This window comes from Ochotona curzoniae, unplaced genomic scaffold, assembly GCF_017591425.1.
Source record: "Ochotona curzoniae isolate NIBS_2020 unplaced genomic scaffold, NIBS_Ocur_1.0 contig_3819, whole genome shotgun sequence".
Lineage (NCBI taxonomy): Eukaryota > Metazoa > Chordata > Mammalia > Lagomorpha > Ochotonidae > Ochotona > Ochotona curzoniae.
The window spans coordinates 3,977,145-3,997,847 of record NW_024466004.1 but is presented as its reverse complement, the minus strand read 5'-3'; the positions used below and the strand labels follow the sequence as shown (position 1 = coordinate 3,997,847).

The window sequence follows — 20,703 nt, the reverse complement described above, 5'->3', positions numbered from 1 at the left end:
GCTGGGCATGGGTGGATGCCCGCCCCCTCCTCTGCTCTTGGCTGCTCTGAAGGCACTGAGAAGGGCTGCCAGGCCATGGACCCCTCTGCTCCCTGCCCACCTGCGTGCTGCCCTCCCCCAGGCACCTGGGATTTCTATCAAGGGTTCTTCCTCATCCTCCTAACTCTGGCCTGGAGCAGCGGAGCCAGGTGCCACCTCTGCCAACAGGGTTTTCAAAGTCTCCCAACCCGGTGAGTACACCCTCCCTCCTGGAGTGCTGTGGGGCTGCAACGGCCCTGGCCTGGCCCGTGCAGCACTGCGGGCCCAGCTGTGCCAAGGGGCAGCAGGAGAACTGGGGCAACAGAAAACACCAAGCTTTCATATGATTGGTTTAATTTTTTTTTTCAGCAGGAGAAAAAGAATAAAGTTACAAGATTCTTTTAATATTTTCACAATGTTAAAACTAAAACTGAGCTCTAGGCTATGTGTGTAAGTAAATCTAGAACACAAAAGGGTTAAATAAGATTTTCTCTTTTAAAGATACAAGAATTTAAGCTTTCCTTACACATAACAAACTTCACAGAACAGACACTGCAGGGGAACAAGCCCAGCCCAGCCCAGCCCAGCCCAGGTTCTCCAGGTGTGGCCAGCTGCCTCCAAGCAGCAGACGGGCTGGGGCTGGGGTGGGCCCGAGGAGGCCAGAAAGGGCTCAAGGGTGACCTCTGGGGATCAGAGCTTGGCAGGGGGCCTCGGCAGGGCACCTCACTGAGGATGGCCAATGAGTGGCCAGAACAGTGGTAAACGCTGGGCAGACCTGGCCCCTCTGCCCTGGGCTGCCCTAGAGCAAGACACCGGTCTGGTCCTGAAGCGAGAATTAAGGCTGGAGATTTTGCAGCGGGTTCCACTCTGGTTGGGAGGTGGGCGGTTGGGGGAGGAGGGAGGGAAGAGCATGATTTCCTGTTTCAGTATTTCGGATCAAGAAGCGTTTGTAGTCGCAGATGTCCAGCAGTCACTCTGCAGACACAGTTCAACCATCTGTTGCTTTATAAAAAGGAAAGTTGCCGGGTTTAGCTAGTCCCTCAGTAGCTGTGTGAGGGCGGATCCACACGGCCTCTGCTGGAGCCTCCCACCTCGCCAGCCTGGATCAAGTGGGACGCTGGCCCTGTTCGCCCACTTCCAGGCTCTCAAGAGAATCCTAACTATTCTGCCTACCAGCCCCAGCCCAGCTGACTGGTAACCACTTCTGAACACGGGGTGGGCTGGCCGGCCCGAGTTCAGCTCTGCCCGGGAACAGAGGCCTGTCCACACCCACCCCCCACACCCTGCTCCTTGAGGCTGGGCCATGGCCACAGCCACTGTTCCAGTCACAACCCACTGACTTCGGGGAGCGGGCTGCCTTTCCTTAAACTTGCCACGTGACAGGTGTGCCCGGCTGGCCCTGGCTGGGCGAGGGGGCTGCATAGACAGGAGAGTGGAGGCCACGGCAGCGTCCTCCAGCGTCGGCCTGCGGTGAGCAGGCAGCAGCTGGAAACGGGAAACGGCAGAGTCTGAGAGCAGCTGCTCCCAGCACCTCTACTGATTCCTGGCGGCTATGAAACGTCTTTACAAAAAACCTTCCCACCTGGAATCCAGCTGCAAGGCCAGTCTGACCCCAGGCACAGGTGCTGTGCTGCCATCGGCCATATTGGTCAACGGCCAGATCCCTGCACTTGGCCGATGGCACGCCAGGGCCAGGGTTCGCCCTGGTGCTGCTCATGACCGCGGATCCTGTGTAGAAAAGTGGGTTTCGGGCGTGGACTAGTCTTGAGTGGAGCTAATTTCAAAGTGAGGTTACTGTTTCTCCTCTTGTGTGATGAGTTTTTCTTAGCAAATCAGGTAAAAAAAAAAAATCCTAAGAACCTCCCCCCTCCCCTCTTTCCAGCCCTGTGGGAGAGCAAGGCTACCATCCAGCCCAGCCACGTGGCCAATCCCAGCAGCCCCTGTGGCCAAGGCACACGTGGCCGTCAGGTCTCCTGGCTACTGGGCTAAGGACAAGTGAAGAGGTGAAAGGCCAAACACTAAACAGTTTCTGGCAAAGCCGTGTGCGTCGTGGGAGCTCACACCAGCGTCTTCCTGTGACCTCGCGTCTCCATCCGGAGCATTCTCCGCTTAAGGCTTACTCAGTTGGACTCCAGCAGTGACAGGTATGTGTTGTTGGTTTAAGTCCACTAGCCATGCTCAAAAAAAATATTCTTCATGTTTTAATTTTATACAATGGCTAGCAGGCACCTTAGTAACCAGCCAGAAATCAATTTCACCATCAACCCCTAAACTACAGTACCAGGATGGCTGGCTAAGGAAAGAAAATGGACTGGCTGCAGTCTGCCGCGTGCCCAGTACAAGGTGTCTGGCTGACGTTGTCCTACATAAGGCTAACATTAGTGAACTAAGAACAGCGTCGCGTGGCGGCCGCGCCAGGCCTTCAGGAGCACCCCTCCCCGATGCGCTGGCAGGAGCGCCCCACTTTCCGGTCCAGTTTCACCATTTTCATGATGGCTTCCTCTCGGCCGCGGCCCATGTGGTCGAACGTACAGTCATGTTGCTCGGGGAGGCGATGTAACATACAGAACACGTAACCTGCAGCAGCAGGAGAGAAGCGGGAGGGGGAGGGTTAGGGTGGCTCCAGATGCCTCAGCTTCCCGTGGTCCCTCCCTGTGACCCAGGGCCACCCCCTGCCCACCCCCTGTGCAAGTCAGTCTGGGATCCTGGTGGGAGCAAAGGAGGGTGCACCAGCAGTGGTCACCCTGAGGCACTCCCTGCCCGGGTCTCTGAGGGGCGGACACCTCCCCACCTCCAGAGCGTGCAGCCATAACCCGCCTCCCCCCCCCCCCCCCACTCGGTTCTCCCCTGGCCAACAGCAGTCAGAGGATGCCACCCCTTCCCGGAGACAAGGAAGGAGAAACGATTCTGGCTTCAGTTCCATCCTTGCCTCCTTACAGGGATAGCAGCAGCTATCAAACCACAACCCGCAAGAGTGGTCTCAAGTGCTGGGAAAGGGAAGCCTACAAACCGAGGCCCAGCCGGCAACACGTCTCCAGAGCCAGACGTGCCTCTCTCCAGCTCCCTTAGCAACCCCCCACCCCACCCCAGGCCCCCCGTGCCTGCCCAGGCGGCAGCAGAGGCTGCAGGACCTCTCCTGGAACAGAGAGGCCAAGGGAGATGATGGTTTGGCAAATATTAAGGTTAGCCTGAGGGGTGGGATGCAGGCTTGAGCCAAGCTCCACAGTGAAGGCCCAGATGGAAGCAGAGGGAAGACCACAGGTAGGTGCAGGGCCAGGCAGCCATGCACCCCTGGCTTCCTGGTCAGTTTAAGGAGGCTGACAGCCGCGCACTGTCTGGCCCTCAGGGAGAACGGGCACCACAGCACCTGGCATTCCTCACCACCTCCCTACCCGGCAGCTGCACATGGCTACACCACCAGGCGACCTTTCCCCTCCTTGTGTGTCAGGAACAGACACCCCTCAGCAGCCTGCCCAGCCCTCCTGCTCCCCACTCACTTTCTAAGCCCACAGCCTTTATTCTTTCTCTTAAGCCCGGATCTAGTCATAAAGAATGGTGGCCAATCGTTACAAACGGTCACCTCTCCAACCCCTAATTCTTAAATAGATGATTTAAAAGGCAGAGTTATACAAAACAAGGGACAGAGTTCACTCCCTAAATAGTCAGAATGGCCAAGGCTGTGCCAGGCACCTCTTCACAGTCTCCCATTTGGGTGCAGGGGCCCAAACTCCTGGGCAGTACTATGCTGTCTTCCCAGGCACATTAGCAGGAAGTTGAATGGGAAGCAAAGCAACCAGGATTTAAACCAGCATCCACACTGTGATGCCAGCATTACAGGTGACCACTTGATCAGCCCTAGCACAGTGGAGACAGGATGTGACGTCAGAAGTTGATTGTCAGCTTAAGTGGCCTGGATGGACAAGAGTCACTGAGTCTCCACAGGCTTTGTGTGAGGGCACGTGCACAGGGCCTAGGTGGCGGGGCTGGGCCATGCCATGTGTGAGCAAACACATGATTAATAGCTGCCCAGGGAGAGCAGGGCAATAGGTTTGACTCTAAATTGGGACTGGGTTTAAGGAAAAGAACAGAGATGAAATTTCTGTCTCCTGAGAAGCAGAGTTCCCACTTGATCCAAAAGCAAAGTTAAGATTAATGAACTCAAGTGTTATAGTTACTGATAAGTTCATTACTTGAAGATACTGGATACTAGTCATCTTTCTCCTAGAGGTTTTCACAGCGTAAGTGTGGATGGCCTCAATATGCACCCTCTGACTAACAAGCAGACTCGCCTTCTCAGAGCCAGACACGCGGGGTGAGGGAGTCACCTGGGGGTGGAGTGGGTACACGAGCAAGATGGTTTAAGATAGAGCTGTTTCTGTGACCAAGCCCTGACATATCTCTGGGCCTTTAGCACCTAAAAGGAGGGGCTCTTCTGCCCCCTGCCATGCCTGGAGGCCTCAGAGGACCTGGGGACACTTGTCTCTGACCAATGGCACAGGCTGAATCAGGAGAACAGGAAATGGGTGGCCACTGAAACTGACAGCTCCTGGTTCACTGGCTAAAGGCAGAGCAATGTGCAGGGTCGAGGTTCCACTGTTGGCTCAGCCTGCCTTCTGCCAAGCAGAGGCAGCCAGCTGTGTCTGCCAAAGTAAACAGGAAGTGACAAATGCAACAACTTCCCCTGAGATCGTCTCTAGCAACCCAAGGATTCAACATCTGGCCAAAAATGCCCTATTCCTTTACCCAAGTTCCAGGCACCTGTGAGGCGCACCATGACATTTGGCCTTAACCAGATTTGGTGGCACTGTGATTCACTGGGGACAGGTCTGTGTTGCACCAAGGTTATTAGATGGCATAAATTGAGCTCAATTCCCTCTCCTCTTAGGATCACTTGCTTAAAAGAAGTTACACACTGGAATTCGTCCCAGAGGCCAAGCAGGAATGGTCCACTGACAGCAGCCAGTGGCTAAATGCACTTGGGGATCAACGGCGGGAATGGGTTACGCTGGCAGCCAGGGCACGGGTAAGAATACCTAGCGGGTGGGGTGAATCATATTCTCTCTTAGGGTACCCACAGATCTGTTTCCAGAAATCACTGCAAACACCATGAACTCTGCATTACTCAAGCTGGGAATGGAGAGTTAAGCCCAGCTGCTGGAGGATGACTGCTCCCCACGTCAGTCATGATGCTCAAGGGTTACAGCCTGCTCTTAGCTAGGCCACCTCAACGCTTCTACAACTTTCATCAGAATCCACTGAGGCCTTTCCAGACAGGGTCAATGAAATGGGAACACACGAGAAACAACTCGCCTGCCAACCTGGGACACTCATCTTGGCATTATCATCCAGAGGTGCATGCATTGCTTTCACCCCATGTTACAAGTACACGTTAGAAATGAGTTCACAACGGACTTGTGTATCAATGCTACATCTACACTCTCCTTATGGCCCCCTGTTCAAGAGCATGTAGCTGTAAAAACACTTTGTGCAGCTACGGGCCGAGACAAAGGAGAACCGGGACAGTGGGGGTAGGACAAGGAGCGGCAGAGGCCAGTATGCTCTGCCACCTCAGTCTCCCCACTGCTCGGTCTTGTGCTCACCCCCAGTTGGGGCTGCAGAGCTTTAAGGCTGCCTGAGTTGTTTTCAGTGAATCTGCATAAAATACTCCAGAACTTGAACAGGCATCTCTTCATACTAGACAGCAACTTGGGATGGGCCCTGATGAAACAAGGGGAACAGCAGCAGCTCTCCAAGCACTCTGCTCCATGGCCCAGCCTCCCACACCTCCCTGGCAGACCCTCTACCTTCACAGGGCCTCTGGCAGTCCCCCTCTCCCTCTGACTCTAGCTGAGTAGGTGCCTTCAGGAGGGGCACACAGACGAGAAAAGAAGAAAAGGATGCCTGCCAGACAGCCCAGTGCCTGATCTGCTGCCTGGAGGCTGTCCCCTCAGGCCCTGCTGAGGCCTGGGCTGCACAGCAGGAAGTAAGGAAGAGCAGCCACTTCCCTGACACTCCCAGCTGGATGGAAGATCTTGGTAGAGGCCTCCAAAATCAATCAAAATACTCCCCCTCCCCAAGCAAAACAAACTCAAGGCCTATCTAACCCTGTGTCCTGGAAGAGCACCGTGTGAGTGAGGCAGAGGGCCGAGGGCTCCTGGAGTCTCAGAGCAGGGGCCCATCCACAGGCGGGACTTCTTGTGGCAGCAAACCAAAACTGGGGTTGCTCCTCCTGGGCCTCATCAAGGCTGAGCGTGCAAAGCAACACATCATTCACCTGGTGGGAACCGAACCTGATGTGTAGCTAAACTTCTCTGCTCACACAGACCAGTGTGTGAGTGTCCCCAGACTAGATCTACACTAACCCTGAGAGTGCTACACACCGATGCCATCAGCAGGCAAAAACACCACAGCACCAGCGCCCTGGCTCTAAGGCCTGCGAGTTGTAACAACACATCCTAGTCACATGCTGTGTACAGAAATGAACAATCCCATACGGCAGCAGGCTATGCCACGGCCTGCAAGGCCCACATCTAGGGCAGCCCAAGTTAGCAGCTGGGTGCTCTCCTTCTGCGCTAACTCCCTGCTAACGCACCCACCTTACGTCCGCCCACCCCCCAACAATGGGAGACCCAGAGTAGCTCCCAACCCCTGGCTTGGCTGACCCAGCCCCAATCATTTATGGCCATCTGGGAATTGACCCAGCTGACAGTTTTCTGTCACTTGCCATTCAAATAAATTAAATATACATTTTAAATGAAAGAACAGCAAAGAGGCTGGTGTTACTGAGAGAGGAGTTAGAGTGGGTAGTAGGCAGTTAGGGAATTCCCCACCATGTCTTGAACTCACCAGAGCACATCTCTTCCAAGGGATGGGGTGCTATTAGCATATCAATTCCCCACCAGAAGTATCGGCCATTACCTCCGGCCACTGTGGGAAGGCCTCAGGCTGATCTCTTTATCATTAAAAGGAGAGCAGGAAGAAGTAATACACATCTGCCCAAGGCCTGGAATGTCCTATGTCTGGCACCTCTGTGGCCTTTTGTCCCAAGGCCAGGTACCATGGAAACTAGGAATTTTCTTTGTTCATGGAGAAACATCTTTGAGGGAAACCTTTAAAAGGTGCATTCCCCACCATTAATACGGGTTTTGCTTATTCTTCTCCTGCCACTATGGCAGAGGACTAGGGTTTTGCTTCTTGTCCTCCTGACACTATGGCAGGAGGTAAGGGTCCTTTCTATCTCAAAACCCCCTCCCGTCGCTAGGACAGGAGTCTTCTTTTCTCAGCCTTTCTAATAAATCCTGCTTTAAAACTAAACTGTGTCCGCATGAAAATTCTTCTTTCCTGCGAGACAAGAATTTGAGGTTGCTGCCATACTCGGAGTCAAAAATCCTGCAACATTATGGCACAGTGGCATCCTGTATTATGTCCCAGCAGCTTTAGCTGGGATGTTTTACCTGGCATCTGCCTGGCTCAGTCCTGACCACTGTAGCCACTTGGGGAGTGAACCAGCAGACGGAAGAGCTCTCTTTGGTCTTTCCCTCTTCAAATCAATCTTACAAAAAAAAATAGAAGGTGGGGTTGGGTAGCAACAGTCTTCCCAGGAGGTGGTCTACTTGCTCACCTCTCTGCAGGGGAAGGCTGCCAAAGGCCGTGCAGCAGCGAGAGCTGGGTCAGCAAGAGGAGCTACTCTTATCGCCCAAGGCAGGGCCCAACTCCCAGCCTAGCATCTCCCTGCACACCCTAAGAACAGAGCGGTGTCCAGAACGGTCCTGTCCCTTGGAACAACCTTAGAAAGAAAAAGACTAAAATTCACACTCAAAGTCTGGGATCCTGACATTTTTATTCAATCAGCAGAGACAGAAAGGTTGCTTACTGACTTAGCTCAGAGCTCAAAGCACCGCCTAGAGCGGAGAGCTGGGGCAGCTCTGAACGCTACTGGACTTAATTAAACATTTGCTCTTCGGCAGATCCCTCACTTGCAAGTTACATTTTATACTTTTCTGCTTATCTGAATTTCAAATTACCAAAGGTTCAAACAGAACCTTAAAGTTGGGCCAGGCCTGGGGACTGTGAATGCTGCGTGGCCTGAGGTAACAGGTGCACAGAGCACTGCCAGAGGGGCCTGCTCCCGAGCCCTGCCCTCACCTGGTGCTGGGAGATGATTCAGGCTCTTCCTGCAGCATGCACGTGGGCCTCAGGGAGAGAAGCCATCAACATTTCCCTGAGCTGCCCATACTGACCCTCTGACTCTCCACACTCATTAACAGGTGACACCTCGTATCTAAAGTGCCTACTTAAAACACAAATGACAGGGCCTGGCACGGTAGCCTAGTGGCTAAAGTCCTCACTTTGCACACACTGGGATTCCATATGGGAACCGGTTCTAATCCCGGCAGCCCCGCTTCCCATTCAGCTCCCTGCTTGAGACCCGGAAGAGGCTCCTGGCTCCTGGCTTCAGATCAGCGCAGCTCTGACCATTGTGGCCGCTTGTGGAGTGAATCAACGGACAGAAGATGTTCCTTTCTGTATATCTGACTTTCCAACAACAACAACAATAATAACCCACAAATGACAAATATGACCAGGCCATTAAATGAGCTCATTAAAGAAAACAAAATATCACCTTGGTTTTCCAAATAAGGTTAAATTTTTTCAAAGTTCAGGACAACTACTGACCTCTTAGCTCACATGTAAGTACAGCTGGGTACAGGCAGCCTGCTGGAAAATGGCCGCCATTCATACTTCCACAAGCAGCCATCCCGGAATCACACCACATCCCTGCATCCAATGCCCGGCTGAGCTTGCAGCACAGCAGTGAGCTGCTGGATCTTGCTGCATCTTGTTTTGTCTGGCCTGTGGCCCATGCAAAGACACAGCAGCTACGGGTGTTTGGGAAAGGAATGTGTCTGCTTTATACTCTCCTCCACTGAGGATTGATGTGGTGTGAACCGGAAGGTCTGGATTGCTGGGTTGGCTGATAATGTTCTGATATGTTGGTAAAGAAAACCAGGCTTTTGGACAGAAATCAGCCACTCAATGCCCTGGAACCAAAGTCACAGTGAGCCACAGAACTAGGCACTCATCTGTTTTTCAATGTAAAGACCCTGGTAACTTAGAAATGCCCATTCTACTCCTTAACAACTTAATAAAAACCACTAAACCAAACTCAGAACCTTGTGAAACAGAAGTAATTATTTTTCTTCCCTAAAAGTCAACACCAGTTATAGAGAATTTGACTACCAGAACAAAGAGCAGAGTGCTGCAAGGCAAAGAGACACAGGCCGTGCAGAGGACTCCACACGAGCTGCACGGCCTGGCAGGACGCAAGCTGTGCCGCAGCTTCCACTTTGCTGCCAGCACATGTCACGGGCTTCAGGCGGCCGTCGCGAGCAGCTCCTTTGCCTGCCCTGTGAGGGGAGTGTGGGTGCTGGCCTGGGAACACCTCTTCCTATCACCACCTCAGACAACCCTTTACCTGACCGTCACAGAACAAATCATGCCTACTCACACTTGCCTCCCTTGAAGCAAAGTCCACTCTGCAAGGCAGGGGATGAATGGACAGGCTTCTCACAACTCAGAGGACGCTGACTTGTTCAGAACTCTCCTCCAAGCAAGTCTTTCAACCCACAGTGGACAAGGAGAAGGGTTAGGCTGCAGGCTATTCTTAGACCAGCTTGTTTCATCTTGAGATGAACACTTACTTAACAACTAAGAGAAACTGTTCATGGCAGTTCTTGCTACACAAATAATGACTTGCTCTTTCAAAACACATCCAGCCTCCATGTGGACTCTCAGGGGAACAGGGACATGCCAGGAAGAAACCCCTGGTCTGGGGGTGACCTTATTCTCAGCAAGCTCTTGATTTGTTTAGTTTTTGTCTCTGTACAGCCTTGACCTTTAACATAATCACTTCTCTAAATAGGAATGTAGCTGAGTGGTTAGACGCTTGCATTTCACATCAGAGTGCCTGAGTTTGACCAACTCCGGTTGGTTCCCAGCTCCAGTTCCTGCTAATTCAGACCCTGAGAGACAGTTGTGGGAGATAGCCCGGACCTCTGTCTGCTACCTGGTTAAGCAGTTTACCTCACAGTTTACCTATTTGTGACCTGAGGCACAGTTTCCAGCCTTGTTTGCAGAACACGGCCCCTGACACGACTGGAGGGTCTGGGGGGAATAGAAGTTCCTTCTGGCCAATTACAATGCCTTTGGTGGATGCGGGACTGTCCTAAGATGCCTTCCAGCACTCCCCTTCCGTAGTCTTTATAAGCTTGCAACTTGTGCTCAATAAAGGGAGATCCTCCATCAGACTGCCCCGGTGATTCTGCGACCAAAGAACACTGTGGCCTCCTAGCCACGCCCTGTGGCTTCCTAGCTGGTTTTCCCCAGGAGACAGTGGTGATGGTCCCAGTACTTGGGTCCCTGCTACCCACGTGGGAGATCTGGATTATGATCCTGACTCTCAGCTTCAGTGCTGCTCCAGCCTTGGCCATCACAGGCATTTGAGGGCTGAAAAGGCGCTCTGCTATCTCACAGGCAGAGATTATCTCCCCATCTGATCGAAGGCACTAAAATATACACTGAGAAAGGACAGGCTCTTTAGCATACATGCTGGAGAAGCTGCCTAGCCATTCACAGCAGGATGAAAGCAGCCCTCCATCACTATATAAAAACCCCAACCAAAATGGATCATAGAGCACAACACAAGCCACAAAAATATGAAATAACCACAGGGAACAGAGAAAATACTTCAAGACATCAGTATTAAGGGTATCTTGGGTACACCCCAAAGTGGGATCATACCAAACTAAGAAGCTTTTGCAGAAGCAACAACGAGACAATCTACAGAACAGGTGAAAACATGCAAATTATACATCCAACAAAGGACTTACAACCTGACTGACTGGACAAATGTTCTGAACAGACATATCATGAAAGATGATACACAAATGGTCAGCTTCAGGGAAATGAAAATCAAAACTATAATGAGATACCATGTCACCCCCACTTTCAGTCACTCCTATTCCTTCCTCCTGTACCCACCTGCCTTCAACTCTGTGGTTCCCCTTCCCTTAGAGAAGCCATAGCTGACAAAGGAGAACCAACATGGAAATCTTCTCTGAACACGTACATGTGTTTCCTGTCGTTTCCTTCCTCACAAAGCCATTTCCACAGACTGTAAATGCATGCTAAATGACAAGCTCAGCAAAGGTTTCTGTTAAAGATATGCAAATTTTAGAGGCCTAATTCAAATATATCAAGATTACACAGGCAGTCTGAAAAGCATAAAAGGGACACAGGAACTTTCCCAGAAGGCCAGATGGCAGCTTTTCTGCCGTGTGAGGCATCTCCACAGGTCTGGCTGAGGACTCTGCAGGCCTCTCACAGCAGGGGCCAAGCCTGCGATTTCCCTACATCAGTCATGTACAGGCTGTTACAAGGGCCATGTGTCTACTTCCCTAGGGGTCAGGTGGGAGCGATGTGAAAGGATGAGCCAGCGAAAGGAAAGGGCTGTACACACTGCAACCAATCTCAGCTGTCTCCATGTTTCCCAGACCGTACTGGCACCAATGCACTCGCTTTATGTGCAGCTTGCACCACAGTAACTGAAAAGGGTCAGTTTGAGAAACTTCTGAGTACAAGCCTTTCTGCATTTCACACAATTTGAGCTTCACATGTCCCACAACATCTGCTGGCCACTGTTGTAAGAGTCAGAGGTGAGGGAAGCTGGCATCTTGAATCTCTATTAGAGGTTAACTTGTACAAACACACCTTTCCTGGAGGAAAAGAGGCCTTCTCATTGGCTCTGCTCAGGCTATTGAAGCCGTTTGAGGAGTGAACACAATCCAACCCAATACCCTCACCCTAACCCCTCACCAGGATCTGTCCATTTCCTAAAAAAAGACTTATTGCAAAGTCAGATATACAGAGAGGAGGAGAGACAGAGGAAGATCTTCCGTCCAACGATTCACTCCCCAAGTGACCACAATGGCTGGTGCTGTGTCGATCTGAAGTTAGGAGCCAGGAACTTCCTCCAGGTCTCCCACATTGGTGCAGGGTCCCAAGGCTTTGGGCTGTTCCTGACTGCTTTCCCGGGCCACAAGCAGGGAGCTGGATGGGAAGCGGATTAGAACCAGTGCTCATATGAGATCCTGGCACGTTCAAGACAAGGACTTTAGCTGCTAAGCCATCGCACTGGGCCCTTCCCCCATTTTTTAAAGCACTCTTCTTCCTCATCCTCTAGGACCTAAAGTTCCCCAAATCCCCAGCCCAGTCCGGCTCAGCCCACCCCCTTGCCTGGTTACAGCTCCCGAAGGCCCCTTACTAGCCTCTCTCTGAAAGCTGCCCAGGACAAAATCTCTTACATTTCCTGCTTTTATAGTCCCTCCCTTAAGTGATCTCATTCAGATGTAAGGAATTACAATTTCAAATGTGTGATGTTCTTTGAACTTCCACCATGAACTCTGCCCCTTAAAATCCTCTCAAGTCCAACAACCTGCTTGAAAAAACACAGCTGCTGAGGAGATTGGCTAATAGGAATCAACTGCAACATATTCAAACAGAACTCTTCATTCTCTTGACCCTTGCATTAAATCATCTGCCTCACCGAACAGCAATATATCCACCTGGCCACTATTCAAATCAAACCTAGGATTCACTCACTTTTTAAAATGATGTATTCCATATCCATTTATCAAAGTAAAAGAAGTAAAAGGGAACCAAGAGCTCCCATGAGCTCTTTTACTCTCTACATGTCCTACACGGCCGCAGGCCAGGGGCTGAAGCCACAGACTCAGTGCGGGTCTGCCTCTCCTAGTTTGTGTCAGCAGGAAGCTGGCCTGGGTGCAGAGCACAACTGCAACCCAGATACTGTGAACCAGAAGGCAGGCGTCCTAACAGGTGTCTGAACTTCCAGGTTAAATGCCCTCCCAAGGATCCATTCTTCATTCCTCTATCCCCTCATTCCTCACACAGTCTTTATCGGCAGGCTCTATCTCATTCAAAGGCCCTGTGGCAGGAGTGCGCAGAGCATGCTGGTACAACACAAAGGTGGCCAGCGAAGCTAGGATGCGGCAAGGACAGTGGCCCCTGGCCGGCTCGGCCTCACAAGTTGTCCCATTGCTGACTCTGCTGCCCTGCAAGCCTTTCCCACACAACAGCTAAAAGACTAAATGACTCAAGACATACTTTGTTCAAATTTGTTATAATTCCTCTATGAATAAAGAGAAAAGTTCAAATTTTATACAGTAACAGAAGAAAGCCTCCTACTGTTTCCCTCCCTGGAGTCCAAGCAGCTTGTTGCATGTTCCTTAGTCTGTGTGTGTCCCTCCCAGAGGGCTCTTTTGAACATGTTCATCAGATCATATTACTCCTTTGTTTAAAACCTGGCAATATTTTTCTAGAGTAACAACCTCTCTGCCAAGCCCTACAAAGGCTGCACTGACCCTCACCTGGCTCCATGCTCCTCCACACTGGCTGGCTTTCTGCTCTCAGACACATCTGCTCCTACTTCCTACTTCCGGGCCATTATCTTGTTCTCATTATGTAGCCGAATGCCTTCAGCTTGCCACCTTGCCTCAGCACTCCCTGTCATTTTATTATATCACAGCACTCACTACTATCAGAAATTATCTTGTTTGTTTGTTTCCTTGTACTGCATTTCTCTCCCAAAGAAAAGCACCAAGAGGTCAGGGATTTTGTTTCATTCGTTATTCTACCTCTAGGATTCAATAAAGATTAGCAGAAGGAAAAAAATAATTTAAGCCATGCTTGACCTACTAAAAATAGAGGGAAATTACTCCTAACAATAAAAGGATACACAACGTTAACATCAGCTGTTCTCCCCAAAGCAGACCACCCCCACCTGGACACGGGGGCACTGGCTTGGAATGCACCCCATTTTTTTACAGCAGCAGGTTTACTTTTCTAATTATGTTTTTCCACTTCCATTACTAACATGAGCCACCATGTACTGAGCTTACTTTGAGAGTCAACCACAGATGTCCCAGCGGGTTCAGGACATTCTCCTGCAACTGCAACTTCGGTGTAGCTCAGGAGTGAAAGAATGAAGATGTGAACATAAAAGCTGAGGTTGGGGCTCAGCGCTGTGGCCTAGCAGCTAAAATCCTCACCTTGAATATGCCACATGGATCCCATATGGGCATCCCACTTCCCATCCAGCAGCCCCACTTCCCATCCAGCTCCCTGCTATGACCTGGGAAAGAAGTGGAGGACGGCCCAAAGCTTTGAGACCCTGCACCAATGTGGGAGACCTGGAGGAAGTTCCTGGCTCCTGGCTTCAGATCAGCATAGCACTGGCCATTGTGGTCACTTGGGGAGTGAATCATTGGATGAAGATCTTCCTCTGTCTCTCCTCCTCTCTGTATATCTGATTTTGCAATAGAAATAAATACATCTTTTTTTTTTTTTTAAAAAGCTGAGGTTGCCCTGACATTCATTTCCTGCTCTACCTGAATACTTCAAGTATTCCATGTCATAGAAAATTAATGCTGATGTAACAGTTCAGCTCAAAGGGAGAGCAATTTAACTGATGCAAGAGTGTTAACACAAATCTTGCCCTTTAATTCGTAAATCTAAACACACAAACACACCTGTGAATCTGTCATATAGCAGCGCACGGCTCAGGAAAGCATATCACTCATCTTGTGTATGCATCAACAGATACTTGAGCCACGGTGAGTGCTGACTCAGAGCTGTCATCTTCCAGCAAGAGGGAAAAGCAGCAGAATGTGTGGAGAGCAACGGCCTGCTGTGCACAGGCATGGAAGAGGCAGACCAAGCTCCTGCTGTGCACAGGTATGGAAGAGGCAGACCAAGCTCCACGGGCCCAAATTTTCACCACAGCAGCCAACTTCTGCCAACTCCCACCACACAGCCTACAACCACCTATTTCTTAGGTACCAAAAGTAAGCATCTTGACTAACTTTTGGCTCAAGGCAAGAAAAATATCTCTAATATATTCCCCTATAGCCCAAAAGTCCTTTTCCAGAGGACCTGTCAGAATAAATGATGTAGGCTTGCCTCAGATGATGCAAAGTTGAGCTGCCGTATAAGACATCATCTGTGAAGTTTCCACACAACAGTATCACCTTTTTTCTGGTCACTGAATATTTCAACAACACAATAGTTGGTGAAGCCTGTAATCACATGCAAGGGGGTATCCAAAGAAAGACGGGGTACTCTCTACCATCCCCTCTTCAATCATATCCAAACATTGCCTTGGGTTACAACAATACACCAGACAGAGCAGGTGGCTCCACTTGTCAACTCCACAAGCAACAAAAGTTGGAGAACACCCTTCAGATCCAGGGAGTGAGCCCTCCCAGGCTGGGGGTTGGCAGCCATGGAAGAACGTCACCAGTTGGACAAGTGCAGTGGGCTTCCCTTACCCCACCAGCCACAGCTCCGTTTCTATTCCCTTCTATTCCTCGCATGTGTACTCTTTCTCTGATTCCTTTTCTTTTTCTCACCAACACTGTGATTTCCTTGTTTCTTAAGGTGCCTCAGTAGCCATGGTGGCCTCAACTCCTAGTCTGACAGTAGAGGGTGGAGTGTTCTGGACTGCAAGCTTGAGGGCAGTCCAAGTTTGGCGATGCCCATGTGTCAGCACTGTGTACCTTTCGTCTGTCTGCAAAGCCTCACGGTGACGCATCCACTTCCTGAGCTCAACTGAGTAGGATGACTATAACAGCTAAACACAAGATGTGGGAAGGTAGTGACTGCAACAAAGCCAGCTGTTATTTTAGGCTTCTCCAATGATCTATAGGGCTGACACACTGATCTTTTAAAGTTTATTTTTGTGTGTTTTGCCTATGAGTTTTGCCCCAATATTTCACAGCATTAACTAGTCATGTCTTACATGGGACAGCTCCTTTTCCCAGTAGCTAGGAGAGTGCCACCACTCAGCACTCACTCCCCCAGGCCACGCAAGCTTTGCTCCTTTGGGGTTCTCTGGAAATGCACCATCCTCTGTCATGCCCCTTGTGGGTTCTGCCAAGGGACCTAACTCCCTAGCACTACACTTTTGAGTCTCAGGGACTAAAACAATTCTAGTGCCCCTTGAAACAACCGTGAGAGCTGGAGTCCAACAAACACTTTACGCGTGGGAGTGTGGCTACTGGGCAGACACACCAACCTCCGAGGTGGTGCCCTTCTCTACACCTGCCTTCTAAAAGATGGCAGTGGTGCTAAAAACAAGTTTTCCTTTTTAACACTGGCTACAGCACAGACCAACACCATAGAGTTTGTGTAGCTACCTGCCATAGAATCTTACTGCGATTCATTGCTGGTGACAACACAGGAAAACTTGATTTGCATGGTCTTCCTTGTGGCTTGCATCTCAAGGCCACAGTGGCCAAGCAGCAGTGGCAATATCTTGTGATTTTTTTTTAAGATTTATTCATTTTTATTGGAAAAGCAGACCAGATTTAGGAAGAGAAGGACAGACAGAAAGATTCCCTCATCTGTTGATTCACTCCCCAAGTGGCCACAATGGCTGGAGCTGAGCTGATCTACAGCCAGGAGCCAGGAGCTTTCTCCGGGGCTTCCATGTGGGTGCAGGGTCCCAAGGGCTAGGGCCATCCTCCACTGCTTTCCCAGGCTATAAGCAGGGAGCTAGATGGTAAGTGGAGTAGCTAGGACATGAACCGGGGCCCATATGGGATCCTGGTGCTTGCAATGTGAGATTTAGCCATTGAGCCTGTGATCTTATCAGGACTTTGGTATGCTTAGGCAAAAGCACTTTCCAGAAATGGAAACAAACTTCCCCCGCACTGATCTTCTCAGAGGAGAAGTGCTATAGCAATCTCATCTAATAAATAAAGGATTCCGATTCCAGTGCTGGGCTGTCAGTCCAGCACGGGAAAGCAGCTATCAGGCTCAAGGAGTCAAAAGTATTTATGGGTCATCTGTGCACTGTTTACAGAGCTCTATCTTAGGGGTTGGGTGATAGAGAAAAGGGAAAAAAGTCATTAGTTTCTGCCTTTAGAGACAGCAAGAGACATAAGAAAGGAGAACAGTTGAAGGTCATAAGAAGGAAAGGAAGAAATAACTGCAAATAAAATCAATACATCTCAGCAATGTGTAACAAGTCGGGAGCACCAGGGAGAGGTCGGCAGTATTAGGTATCCTGGAGAAGGTAAGTTTCCAAAGACAATGAGGACATAAATTAGTATTCAAGGGAAACTGGAACATGCATGTCAGGAGGAGGTAAGTGCTCCCCCCAAGACAATGCATGACAGGAAAGTTCCAGGTCTGAGGGCCCTGTGCTATCCAAGCCTCTTACCCAGATGTGTAACTGACTCTGTCTCATGGGACTCACTCAAGTAGACTTCATACATTTGTACTAGTCAACATTCAATAAAAAACACCTTTCCAAATGGGAAGTAGTTAAGAAATCTACACTGGTAAAAACATGGACAACCAATGCCATAGTCGCTCAGTGGAGGGTACCCCCAGGGTAACTCTGGAGACATGAAAAAGTGGTGGGATTCTGAGAGATCAATAGATCTGGGATAAAATTTCAGGTGTTCTCTAAGTGTTTCTGAGTTACTTAAAACCAAAGCTTGAGTCTTCACCGCCAAAAAACTTGTGTTACCATTTAGCCAACAATTCTTTTATGAGTCAAATGACAGGACTCAGTGCAGGCACCCAGTATATAGTAGTGCTCAATGAAGCTATTATCTCTTCTATTATCCAGAGGCTCTCAACTGCAACAGTGCAGCGTTTTTATAATCTAGTCAACTGCTCACTAAACATTACTGCACACCAGGCACTGCAGTAGGAACTGAGAAGCACAGAAGAGTCCCCACTCTGCAGCTCCTGTGGTCTGGGAGGATGGTGTGACAACTTCAATATTCTCTGGGAAATCTATAGAGAGGCCAATCATGGGCTCCCCAGAACAAAAGACTATTATGTGGTCTCAGCATAAGGTCACCAGATGAAGGGCTTTCTTAGAAATCACACCCAAATTTCAAGAAGGCCCCTGATGAGTAAAACTGCAGGCACAGAAACTGAGCACTCAATCTGGCATTCCTGTCCTCCACAATGTTTCAACATGAGTTCTTTGGTTCCTGTGACTGTACTGGGTGTTGGAGGAACTCAGATGCTGGCACACCTAAGTCATTCGGCTCAAATATATGAAACACAGACTTCTGCAGAAAGGAATTTGTGATAGGTGGCTCTTGGGGAAGAGTGAGGAGTAACAAATACGTGTTATATAGGGAGGTCAATCTTAGGCAAAGAAGGCCCTTGTCAACCCAAGCTGCCTAGTAACACAAGATGCCGAGCTGGAGATGGTAAGGAGTACATTACCCACCAGGGTATGCTGACGAGGTTCTGTGTTCAGAGACTGGACCAGCACCAGATGCTTGAAGGTCTTTTAAGTACATACATACTGTGTTAAACAGCAGCACACTGGTCAGACAGGAATGAGAGACCAGTACGGTTACACAAGGCAGGCCTCTAATCTGCTAGTCTTTGTGACCTTTAAGAGGCTGTCTTATTCATGACCAATTCAACATGAAACACAGCTTTTACTTACCCAAATATAGCATTTCCCAAATCCACAACCACATCAAATATGTTAACTAAATCAAAGCAGTGCCACCTTATCTTGTCTGATTATTTCCATCCATCAATAAAAATAAGCGCAGGGAAATGCATGTAACACTAAATAATGCTGAAGTCCTCCACTTACATCTTACCTCTTCAGTCAAACACTTTTCTGGGAGGGCTCAAGGTTGTGCACACACCCTGAGCTCATGGACTTACACAACGACTGGCCCATTACCTGCCTCACTTTGCTTGGCCCTGCCCTCCAGAGCATCCAGGAAGACTCTGCTCTAGTGATCACCAGCAGGCTCAGCAGAACAGCACATTTCTTTGACTTCTACCATTGGTATGCTGCTAGCACTGACAAGGCACTCAGCAGAGGCCATGTCCTCCAACACAGACTGCGGGAAGCAGCCCAAGCACATGTGGTTTTGGCTTCTAAGGATGTCAGCACTTGGCAGGGGATAGGAGACCAGCGGGAGAAGACATGTTAGACAAGCAGAAGGCATACATTCCTAAGTGGAAGAGAACACAACTGATAAAAATCTCACTGATATCAAGTGAGAAGACTCTGAAGTGCAGGGTGAGGCCCATACTCGAGAAGAACTGCCTAAGTGGTAATCACAGCAAGACTTCATTGGCAGACTGAGTGTGTGTAACAGCTATTACTTACATAGAACATGCTAAACACAAATTAGTTTTAACTACACATTAAAGGCTTTAGAAAGGACATCTTTTTAATAAAACTTCTTGATCAATCTATTGTTAACTTGTAAGAGCAAAAAACATCCTGAAATTGTATTATTTTCCACTAAAAATACTTTATATGTTATATATACTTTTTATATGTATATGAATGTGTATGTACTTAGACACACACATAGTTCAATCATTATAGGTCCTGGGTGATGACTTTGGTTAGGAATCATACAAGTCTAAAATCTTGAGTAAGATCTGGAGGCTCAACTAGATAAGAACAGGCCAAGTTGGGAGGAGAGATTACGAAATCAAAGGGTTCAGGGGAGCTGAAGATGCAATGGAAGAGGTGTCAGGGAGATGCATCTCATGGGGCAGACCCGGGGCTGAGTCACCCTGGTCAGACATTTCTCAGTAGGCTTTGGATTTTGGAGCCAATCTTGCACACAGTATCACTATTCACATGGGGCTATAACTTGAGACAAGCAACTACTTTTCAGTTTTCTTTGTTAAAAAAAGAAGGAGCTGGCTTAATGGACCAGTAAGGCTGCATCTGATATTGAGGGATGCAATTCTACTGCCTACCCAGATTCTTAGCAGTGTCCCTTTGCTAGCCCCGAGTGGGACAGAAGAGGCCCCCTGTCAGGTGACTGGCTCTCCTCACTCTAAGCAGATGAACATGAACAAAATGAGCATGCTTCAATTATAAAGGATTTTGAAATACGGCCTTGTTGGCCTTTTATGGGCTGCATAGTAGTTTATCAAGGGCTAAGTCAGCTATTCTGGACAATCTACTTAAACACAAAGTGAAGAATCTTAAAAATAGCATGGTATGTGGACAAAGCAAGGCTACAAACCATATGAGAATATATAATATATTCATTAAGCCATTAGCAGGAAGTAAGATCAGAAACGGAGCAGCTGGGAAATGAAGTGGCATCCATATGGGATGTTGGCATGGCAGGCAGTGCTTTTATCTGCTAATGTCATGTCATCCCAGATAACAGATCTGATTGAAGTATTTTGTCAGTACCAGGATGTTGTAACTTTATAAAGTAATATACATATTTTTAGAAAACACTTTCTGGAGTTCACAGAATTTTTTTTTTTTTAAAAAAAAAAGTATTTCAAAGTAAAAAGCTGAAAGCAATACCTTGGGAAACTTTTCACACTTAATTGTTTTGTTTGAGCCAGGTATTCCCTCTCCTGTTTTCAAAGCTGCCAAGGGTGGAGAACTGCCTATAGCACTGGCTCTCAAAGTATAGTCCTCCTAGGAGCAGAGGGTACTCTTTTCTGAATTGGAAGCTCCAAGGGAAGAGGCCAGCAATCTGCTTTAACTGTGAGGATCTGAAACTGCTGACCTAGAAAGTAGGAGTACCTATATTCCCCACAAACCTAGCAAAATGTTTCCTGCATAGT

The 20,703-nt window shown here is 49.1% G+C and overlaps 1 protein-coding gene across 2 annotated transcripts in view; it reads right to left on the bottom strand.

Annotated features, from left to right (window-relative positions):
- Nucleotides 1-533: 533 nt before the first annotated feature.
- The window catches only part of ZFAND3 (zinc finger AN1-type containing 3), a 242,605-nt gene continuing 222,435 nt past the window's right edge, over nucleotides 534-20,703 (bottom strand). For both annotated transcript variants that reach the window (XM_040983308.1, XM_040983307.1), the window contains one exon: nucleotides 534-2,595. In XM_040983308.1, coding sequence (XP_040839242.1) covers nucleotides 2,441-2,595 — 155 coding nt within the window. In that variant the 3' untranslated portion in view covers nucleotides 534-2,440. The remainder of the gene's footprint in view (nucleotides 2,596-20,703) is intronic.